General features: G+C 44.1%; 2 protein-coding genes across 3 annotated transcripts in view; one reads left to right on the top strand and one right to left on the bottom strand.

Annotated features, from left to right (window-relative positions):
* PDIA6 (protein disulfide isomerase family A member 6) overlaps positions 1-872 on the top strand; it is a 40,366-nt gene extending 39,494 nt beyond the window's left edge. Inside the window, exon 13 of the mRNA XM_056564191.1 lies at positions 289-872. Coding sequence (XP_056420166.1) covers positions 289-357 — 69 coding nt within the window. The 3' untranslated portion in view covers positions 358-872. The remainder of the gene's footprint in view (positions 1-288) is intronic.
* A 4,579-nt stretch (positions 873-5,451) lies between these two features.
* Positions 5,452-10,549, bottom strand: part of ATP6V1C2 (ATPase H+ transporting V1 subunit C2) — a 70,115-nt gene continuing 65,017 nt past the window's right edge. For both annotated transcript variants that reach the window (XM_056564189.1, XM_056564188.1), the window contains exons 12-13: positions 9,379-9,508; positions 5,452-5,940 (exon numbers count right to left, since the gene is read on the bottom strand). In XM_056564189.1, the coding sequence (XP_056420164.1) occupies positions 5,842-5,940; positions 9,379-9,508 (229 nt within the window). In that variant the 3' untranslated portion in view covers positions 5,452-5,841. The remainder of the gene's footprint in view (positions 5,941-9,378; positions 9,509-10,549) is intronic.

The following is a 10,549-nucleotide window of genomic DNA, read 5'->3' as shown; positions in this document are numbered from 1 at the left end:
GGCTGCACACAAACCCCCTCAGCACTCCAGACTGCATTTCCTGATTTTGGACTTCTGCCAGGCCAACAGGAGTCCAAAGTCTGTGCAAGAGATAGGAGGAAATGCGCTCTGCACAAGTAGGGAGACACCTAGTGGCAGTTTTTCTAAACAAAAAAAATAAAACCTACATAGAAAACTTTTAAAAGATTTTTTTTTTTTATTTACGTTAAGGAGTGCAATAGCAAAAATTAATTTTAATGAGAGTGCCCATTTAAGAAATCCATCCCATGTTTCCGTTTTGTTCTTCAGCTTCCGGTTGAGGACGACATTGATCTCAGCGATGTAGAACTCGATGACATTGGAAAAGAAGAGCTGTGAAGAGAAGAAGCGCCTACTTCCTTGTTGTATTGTTACATCCCTCTTCTTGGAGGAACTTTTTCGGCTGGTGACTCTCTACTCGTCCCGCCTGCTAAGATGGTGGCAGCAATGAATGGTAACCTGACAGATACATGTGCACTTGAAGAACGGGATTTCAATGATAACAATACAGTTCCTCTTGGGAGAACACTGAAAAAAATTCTATGAATTGTTGTAACAGTGAAGAGTTCTCTTGTTTGCTCCTTAGATTTTTGTTGAATTTTTTTTCTTTTTTTTTTTTTCTTCTTATATATATATTTTGTTTTGTTATTTTTTTTTTGACGGTGGTTGGGAGGGCAAGTTTTGTATACTGAAGGAGTTATCCGTGAAGTCCTGTGCGGCTTTTTAGCCAGTCAAAAAACTGTCCCCAGAATGTCCTTTTTGCCGACACTGCAAATATTATTTTTAGAGATGAGCGAATTTAGAGTAAATTCGATTCGTCACGAACTTCTCGGCTCGGCAGTTGATGACTTATCCTGCGTAAATTACTTCAGCCTTCAGGTGCTCCCGTGGGCTGGAAAAGGTGGATACATTCCTAGGAAAGAGTCTCCTAGGACTGTATCCACCTTTTCCAGCCCACCGGAGCACCGGAAAGCTGAACTAATTTATGCAGGAAAAGTCATCAACTGCCGAGCCGAGAAGTTTGTGACGAATCGAATTTACTGTAAGTTCGCTCATCTCTAATTATTTTGTATAAAGGGGCACTCCGCTGCTCAGCGTTGGGAACAAACTATTCCGAACGCTGGAGCCGGGAGCTTGTGACGTCATAGCCCCGCCCCGTCATGCTGTCACGCCCCACCCCCTCAATGCAAGTCTATGGGAGGGGGCGTGGCGTCCGCCACGCCCCCTCCCATAGACGTGCATTGAGGGGGCGAGGCATGAGGGGGAGAGGCTATGACGTCACAAGCTCCCGGCTCCAACGTTCAGAACAGTTTGTTCCGAACGCTGAGCAGCAGAGTGCCCCTTTAATGTATTTTATGTTTTGGGTATTTTCATTGGCAAATTGATCAGCTTGACTCGATTTCTGAATAAAATATTTTTTGACATCTAGTGTTCTCTTTGTTCAGTGCACTTATCTGTAAAATTAGCTCAGGTTTTGAAATTGTGTTCAGGTTGTGTGTGGTATTACAACTTGGCTCCACTCACTTCAATGGAACTGGAGCTGTAGTACCACACACCACCTGAGGATAGGTGTGGCGCTGTTTTTTATTTTTGTTTATGTAAAAAAAAAAAAAAAGAAAATCCACATTGTTTCTCTAATTCTGGATTACTACTTTAAGATTATCTAGCTGGTTGTGGTAGTAGTTTTTTTTTTTTTTCTTAGAATAATAAATTTGGCTTCTTGAGTCACCATTGACACACTTTATCAAAATGTCATGTATAGTAGTGTTTACTAGTAATTAGAGATGAGCGAATTTACAGTAAATTCGATTTGTCACAAACTTCTCGGCTCGGCAGTTGATGACTTTTCCTGCATAAATTAGTTCAGCCTTCAGGTGCTCCGATGAGCTGGAAAAGGTGGATACAGTCCTAGGAGACTCTTTGCTAGGACTGTATCCACCTTTTCCAGCCCACCGGAGCACCTGAAAGCTGAACTAATTTACGCAGGAAAAGTCATCAACTGCCGAGCCGAGAAGTTTGTGATGAATCGAATTTACTGTAAATTCGCTCATCTCTACTATTAATCAGAGCTGAACAAAACTACAGTAAGTCCAGTAGGGTCCTTTTTCGGAGATTGCTGGGGGGTGTCCCAGCGGCTAAATCCCTACGATATGATACTTATCCCTTATCCTGTGGATAGGGAGTATGTTTAAAGGAGTAGTCCAGTGGTGATTCAGTGGTGAGCAACTTATCCCCTATCCTAAGGATAGGGGATAAGTTGCAGATCGTGGGGGGTCCGACCGCTGGGGCCCCCTGCGATCTCCTGTACGGAGCCCCGACAGCCCGCGGGAAGGGGGCGTGTCGACCTCCGCACGAGGCGGCGGCCGACGCCCCCTCAATACAACTCTATGGCAGAGCCGAAGCGCTGCCTTCGGCAATCTCCGGCTCTGCCATAGAGATGTATTGAGGGGGCGTGTCGGCCGCCGCCTCGTGCGGGGGTCGACACCCGCTATCTCGGCGGAGAGCCGGGGCCCCGTACAGAGAGATCGCAGGGGGCCCCAGCGGTCGGACCCCCCGCAATCTCAAACTTATCCCCTATCCTTAGGATAGGGGATAAGTTTTTCACCACTGGACTACCCCTTTAAGAGGTTTTCCAGAGGGGGGAAAAAAACTAACATTTTCAGATCAACTGGTGCCAGAAAATTATACAGATTTGTAAGAGTTCTGTAGTTCTTTCCAGTGTGACCACAGTGCTCTCTGCTGACACCTCTGTCCATGTCAGGAACTGTCCAGAGCAGGAACAAATCCCCATTGCAAACCTTTCCTGCTCTGGACAGTTCCTGATACGGACAGAGGTGTCAGCAGAGAGCACTGTGATCAAACTGGGGGGGGGGGGGGAAACTACACAACTTCCTGTGGCGCATACAGCAGCTGATAAGTACTGGAAGGATTAAGATTTTTAAATAGAAGTAATTAACAAATCTGTTTAACTTTCTGGCACCAGTTTTTTTTTCTTTTTTTTTCCCTCGGGAGTACCCCTTTAATTTTCACTTGAGAGCCCCTTTAATTTGCAACCAAATTAGTACCAAGAAAACCCATATTCCATTTACCAGGGGTAAAAAGTGTGATTATCAGAGATCGCGAAACTATATAATTAATTATGCGCACTTCCGCCAAAAAAAAAAAAAAAACTGCAATTGACTTGAAAAAAATTAGTTTTATTTTTCAAGTCAATTGCAGGTTTCTTGGCGCAAGTGCGCATAATTAATTATATAATCTCACGATCTCTGATAATCACGCTTTTTACCCCTGGTAAATGGAATATGGGTTTTCTTGGTACTAATTTGGTTGAAAATTAAAAGGGGTTGTCAAGTGAAAATTAAAGGGGTACTCCGGAGGGAAAAAAACAACAACAAAAAACTGTTGCCAGAAAGTTAAACAGATTTGTAAATTACTTCTATTTAAAAATCATAATCCTTACAGTACGTATCAGCTGCTGTATGCGCTACAGGAAGTTGTGTATTTTTTTTTTCCCAGTATGACCACAGTGCTCTCTGCTGACACCCCTTTGAATTTGGACAGTATGGGACATGTAGAGTGGACACTCTCTATAGGGTATTAGTACTAGAGATGAGCGAACTTACAGTAAATTCAATTCGTCACGAACTTCTCGGCTCGGCAGTTGATGACTTATCCTGCGTAAATTAGTTCAGCCTTCAGGTGCTCCGGTGGGCTGGAAAAGGTGGATACATTCCTAGGAAAGAGTCTCCTAGGACTGTATTCACCTTTTCCAGCCCACCGGAGCACCGGAAAGCTGAACTAATTTATGCAGGAAAAGTCATCAACTGCCGAGCCGAGAAGTTCGTGACGAATCGAATTTACTGTAAGTTCGCTCATCTCTAATTAGTACAAGTGAGTCACAGAAAAACACTGCACAGTCCTACATATACAATCTCTTTTCTTTTTATTGTAGGTGGTCACTGGCCACCAGGCACAGAAAGTTGGTCTATGATAGTGTTTCCCAAGCAGGGTGCCTCCAGCTGTTGCAAAACTACAACTCCCAGCATGCCCGGACAGCCGTTGGCTGTCCGGGCATGCTGGGAGTTGTAGTTTTGCAACAGCTGGAGGCACCCTGCTTGGGAAACACTGGTCTACGACATAATTTACAAATATTACATACTGCTGAGTGACGTTTTCTTCTATGACTGGGTTCACACTATCGTTGGTCCTTCTGTTGTCCTGCTCTGTCCCTACAGATACTGATATATAGGGGCAAGTCCACACTTCGGTGGGTGGTGGTGGAACAGATCCAGAACCTGTGATAGAAAATCCTGGCACTCACCAGATCTGCAATTGTATTGAGTTCATTTACGTTGTCAGGTCACAGATACAGGACGCGTTTTGGCTTCATCCTGTGGGATTCCAAAGCCGAAACGTCGCCTGTTTGTGTGACCCCACTATGTAAATAACGCTAAAGGGGTACTCCGGTGGAAAACAATTTTTTTTTTTTTTTTTTTTTTTAAATCAACTGGTGCCAGAAAGTTAAACAGATTTGTAAATGACTTCTATTAAAAAATCTTAATCCTTCCAGTACTTTTTAGCAGCTGTATGCTACAGAGGAAATTCTTATTTTATTTTTATTTCTTTTTTTGGTCTTGTCCACAGTGCTCTCTGCTGACACCTGATGCCAGTATCAGGAACTGTCCAGAGCAGGAGAAAATCCCCATTGCAAACCTATGCTGCTCTGGACAGTTCCTGACACGGACAGAGGTGTCAGCAGAGAGCACTGTGGACAAGACAAAAAATAAATTTGAAAAGAATTTCTTCTGTAGTATACAGCTGCTAAATAGTACTGGAAGGGTAAAGATTTTTTTAATAGTAGTCATTTACAAATCTGTTTAACTTTCTGGCACCTGTTGATTTAAAAAAAAAAAAAAAAGTTTTATACCAGAGTACCCCTTTAAAACACTTAGGCTAGGTTCACACTGCAGAATTTCTGGGCAGAAGTTCTGCGCTAGGTAGACAACATTGCTGCCCCCATAGACTGCAATGCATTTCTGGGTGGATCTTTTGGGAGATCTGCTCAGAAATGCATTGCCATCTATGGGAACGGCAATGTAGTCCGTGCTGTCCTAGTGCCGCCGGCTCGATCTCCGGCAGAAATTCTGCCCAGAAATTCCACAGTGTGAACCTAGCCTTATTCATATCTGGTGAGTGCCTGGATTTTCTATCCCTTGTTCCAAATACTAGAGATGAGCGAACTTACAGTAAATTTGATTTGTCACGAACTTCTCGGCTCGGCAGTTGATGACTTTTCCTGCATAAATTAGTTCAGCCTTCAGGTGCTCCGGTGGGCTGGAAAAGGTGGATACAGTCCTAGGACTGTATCCACCTTTTCCAGCCCACGGGAGCACCGGAAAGCTGAACTAATTTATACAGGATAAGTCATCAACTGCCAAGCCGAGAAGTTCCTGACGAATCAAATTTACTGTAAGTTTGCTCATCTTTACCAGATACCAATGCCCCTTGTTGACTTTAATGGGGTTCATCGGGTTTCCTGCATGGTGTCTGGCATTTCACCGGGCAAAATAGTGCAGTATGCCGCGCTATTTTGTCCGGAATACGCAACGGAAGTGCCTAATGCAGGTGTGAACCCGGCCTGAGACACAGGGACGATGGCTCTGGCTTTAGCGCACACATTTCTGGCTCATTTCATGCAGTTTACACTTAGATACGAAGACGCATCTGTTGTCTGTAGGGAAGACTAGGCAGTCAGCACAGTGTTATAGGACCGATGGTTACTATAGAATTCACTATGTTCTGTCGCTTCTAGAACGTCTAACACTAAGATTCGAAGTCTAAGCTGGCCATGTCAATCTTGAAGCAGACGTATGGGTAATAGTCTTGGTTGTTCAGCTGTAAGCCGGGAATATCCATACCGACCTGCAAAAAACAAGCAAATTACAGTCAATACAAAAAAAATAATAATAATTACATGCTGATGTCAATTTAAAAATAAAATATAGAACTCCAGCAGACACATAAAAATTCTTCCCCCTATTGAGGATGATTCTATTTTTTTTTTCCTCCGGAGTATCCCTTTAACCCCTTAACGACGCAGGACGTATATTTACGTCCTGCGCCGGCTCCCGCAATATGAAGCGGGATCGCGCCGCGATCCCGCATCATATCGCGTCGGTCCCGGCACTCATCAACGGCCGGGACCCGCGGCTAATACCACACATCGCCGATCGCGGCGATGTGCGGTATGAACCCTTTAGAAGCGGCGGTCAAAGCTGAACGCCGCTTCTAAAGTGAAAGTATCCTGGCTGCTCAGTCGGGCTGTTCGGGACCGCCGCGGTGAAATCGCGGCGTCCCGAACAGCTGACAGGACACCGGGAGGGCCCTTACCTGCCTCCTCGGTGTCCGATCGGCGAATGACTGCTCCGTGCCTGAGATCCAGGCAGGAGCAGTCAAGCGCTGATAACGCTGATCACAGGCGTGTTAATACACGGCAGTGATCTGTGCAAGAGATCAGTGTGTGCAGTGTTATAGGTCCCTATGGGACCTATAACACTGCAAAAAAAAAAGTGTTAATAAAGGTAATTTAACCCCTTCCCTAATAAAAGTTTGAATCACCCCCCTTTTCCCATAAAAAAAAAAGTGTAAAAAAAATAAATAAAAATAAACATATGTGGTATCGCCGCGTGCATAAATGTCCGAACTATAAAAATATATCATTAATTAAACCGCACGGTCAATGGCGTACGCGCAAAAAAAATTCCAAAGTCCAAAAAAGCGTATTTTGGTCACTTTTTATACCATTAAAAAATGAATAAAAAGTGATCAAAAAGTCCGATCAAAACAAAAATGGTACCGATAAAAACTTCAGATCACGGCGCAAAAAAATGAGCCCTCATACCGCCCTGTACGTGGAAAAATAAAAAAGTTATAGGGGTCAGAAGATGACATTTTTAAACGTATAAATTTTCCTGCATGTAGTTATGATTTTTTCCAGAAGTGCGACAAAATCAAACCTATAGAAGTAGGGTATCATTTTAACCGTATGGACCTACAGAATAATGATAAGGTGTAATTTTTACCGAAATATGCACTGCGTAGAAACGGAAGCCCCCAAAAGTTACAAAATGGCGTTTTTTCTTCGATTTTGTCGCACAATGATTTTTTTTTTCCATTTCGCCGTGCATTTTTGGGTAAAATGACTAATGTCACTGCAAAGTAGAATTGGCGACGCAAAAAATAAGCCATAATATGGATTTTTAGGTGGAAAATTGAAAGGGTTATGATTTTTAAAAGGTAAGGAGGAAAAAACGAAAGTGCAAAAACGGAAAAACCCTGAGTCCTTAAGGGGTTAAAGGCGTACTCCAGTGGAAATTTTTATTTATTTTTTTGGTGCCAGAAAGTTAAACAGATTTGTAAATTACTTCTATTAAAAAATCTTAATCCTTCCAGTACTTTTTAGGGGCTGTATACTACAGAGGAAATGCTTTTTCTTTTTGGATTTCTCTCCTGTCTGACCACAACGCTCTCTGCTGACCTCTGCTGTCCATTTTAGGAACTGTCCAGAGCAGGAGAAAATCCCCATAAAAAACATATGATGCTCTGGACAGTTCCTAAAATGGACAGCAGAGAGCACGGTGGTCAGATAGAGAAATCCAAAAAGAAAAGCATTTCCTCTGTAGTATACAGCCCCTAAAAAGTACTGGAAGGATTAAAGGGGTATTCTGGGCAAAAACATTTTATCCCCTTTCCAAAGAATAGGGGATAAGATGTCTGATTGGGGGGGGCCCTCCGCTGGGACCCCCGCGATCTCCCTGCAGCACCCGCATTCTATGGGGGAGCTGCGTCTCCAGTTTTGGAAACATCCAGGACTGGGGACGTGACGTCACGCCAAGCCCCCTCCATTCATGTCTATGGGAGAGGGGCTTCACATCCCCAGTCCTGGAAACCCGGAGGTTTCTGAAACTAGAGACGCAGCTCCCGCATAGAATGCGGGTGCTGCAGGGAGATTGCGGGGGGTCCCAGCAGTGGTACCCCCGCGATCAGACATCTTATCCCCTATCCTTTGGATAGGGGATAAAAAAAATTTGCGCGGAATACCACTTTTAAAAAAATGTTTTAATAGAAGTAATTTACAAACCTGTTTAACTTTCTGGCACCAGTTGATTTAAAAAAAATAAAATAAATAAAAGTTTTCCACCGGAGTACCCCCTTAAGATGAAAAAAACTAGGGATGCACCGGAAGGGAAATTTTGGTCCGAAACCGAAAATTTAGGCTGTACTTGGCTGAAAACCAAAAATGCATATATATTAGTCTTTAAAAAATTTTTTGGGGGGGGGGTGATGTGACTTAAATCAGCTATTTTTGCGTTTGCGTTTAGGCCGTTCACAGTGCAGGATCAGAAACCTAATATTTTATTAGTTGGGACAATTACTCACGCAGCGATACCAAAAAGGTTTATCTTTATTTTTTCATATTTTTTTTTATATGGAAAATGGGAAAAGGAGGGTGATTAAAACTTTTAATATGGAAGGGGGTTAATGGGTTTCAAACCTTTTATTTAACTTTTTTTTTTCAACACTTTATTGGCCCCTTAAGGGACTTTTAGGGGGAATCATTAGATTCCTCATACAGAGCAATGTAGTTCCTTAGAACTCTATTGATCTGTGTGCTCTGTGCTCATTTGGTTGAGCCTGGTCCAGATCCATGGACACCAGGGAAAGGGAGGTAAGCCCTCCGACTACCTCCACAGTGGATCGCCCCCAGGGTCCCTTTAGACACTGCTGTCAGCTTTCACAGTGGTGCTTTAAAGGGTTAATAGCCGCATGTCGGCAGCTACAAGAATTAGCAGGGGGCGGCCGGGTATGGTCGAACCAGTTAAATGACGAACATCAGCGCTGATAGCAGCAGGCATCTCCCGTTTATGATGCGGGCCCGACCCATGACGTACATGTATGTCATGGGTTGGGGAGGGGTTAAACCATGCCACCCAAAATCATCGTCGGAAAATTCACTCAGCCGAAAATGCCGAAGGGGGCATTTCCGGCTGATAATCTTCAGAGACCGAAATTTCGGTGCATCCCTAGAAAAAACAAAGCCGCTACTTACAGCCATACCCTGGCACGTCTTTCTTACATCCCAGCCATACCCTGGCACGTCTTTCTTACATCACAGCCATACCCTGGCACGTCTTTCTTACATCACAGCCATACCCTGGCACGTCTTTCTTACATCACAGCCATACCCTGGCACATCTTACTGACATCACAGCCATACCCTGGCACGTCTTTCTTCCATCACAGCCATACCCTGGCACGTCTTACTGACATCACAGCCATACCCTGGCACGTCTTACTTACATCCTTCATGTTTGCAGCTGCTGCCTCATCCAGGTGTCTGAACAGGGCGTTCAACACGTCGCGTAGCCTTTTCATAGCTTTCTTGCTGGGCTGCAGAATCACTGCCTGGAAGTTCACTGGCAAGCCATACCTAAAATATAAAGGGTAACATACAAAAGATACCTAATTAGTTAGCAATCTTTAAAAAGTATAGAAAAACAGGGCACTCACCACACGATTTACTGCTTCAGCGAAGGGTTTACTTACAGATCCACGTTACATCTAGTGCTGTGCAGACAGGACTCGGTGCAGGGGTGTCTCGTAGGACAACGGTGCCGTTTCGGACCCTACGAGACGTTTCACCCCCTGAACCGAATCCTGTCTGCACAGCACTGGATGTAACATGGATCTGTAACTAAACCCTTCACTGAAGCAGTAAATCATGTGGTGAGTGCCCTGTTTTTCTATACTTTTGGATGATGTTTATGAACTATCAGTTCTGAACATTGAGCACAACCCGATAGTACAGGAAGGTTTGATCGCGGACCCAGCATGTGCGTCTGATGCATGAATCACAGCAGTGCGACTAAATCTGTGTTGGTGAATCTTAAAAAAGTGTTTAAATTGTATTAGACCATGCTCAAAAAAATTGTTCGATAAATGTGTTTCCCATCCTGGGTGCCTCCAGCTGTTGCAAAATTACAACTCCCAGCATGCTGGGAGTTGTAGTTCTGCAACAGCTAGAGGCACCATGGCTGGCTGGTACTATAGGCTGCAACATAAAATTGGATTGGCACTGAAGGATTTTGCACCAGGGCCGGCTTTGCCTATCGGCAAAATAGGCAGCCTCCTAGAGCGCACTCTTGATGGGGGCACCGCTCTGACCTCAGCAACCAAGTTAGCCAGCATCTGAAGCACCTACCCATCCAGCAAAACCCCATATTGATTACATAAGGAGGAGGTTTGTTACAGTGTGTCACCACAGTAGTAAGGAGATTACATGATGAGGAGGTTTGTTACAGTGTGTCACTCCAGTAGTAAGGAGATTACATGATGAGGAGGTTTGTTACAGTGTGTCACCCCAGTAGTAAGGAGATTACATGGGGAGGAGGTTTGTTACAGTGTGTCAGCCCAGTAGTAATGAGATTACATGGGGAGGAGGTTGTTACAGTGTGTCACCCCAGTAGTAAGG

This window comes from Hyla sarda, chromosome 3 (assembly GCF_029499605.1).
Source record: "Hyla sarda isolate aHylSar1 chromosome 3, aHylSar1.hap1, whole genome shotgun sequence".
Classification (NCBI taxonomy): Eukaryota; Metazoa; Chordata; class Amphibia; order Anura; family Hylidae; genus Hyla; species Hyla sarda.
The sequence above is the reverse complement of the archived record's forward strand: the minus strand, read 5'-3'. Positions and strand labels throughout refer to the sequence as shown.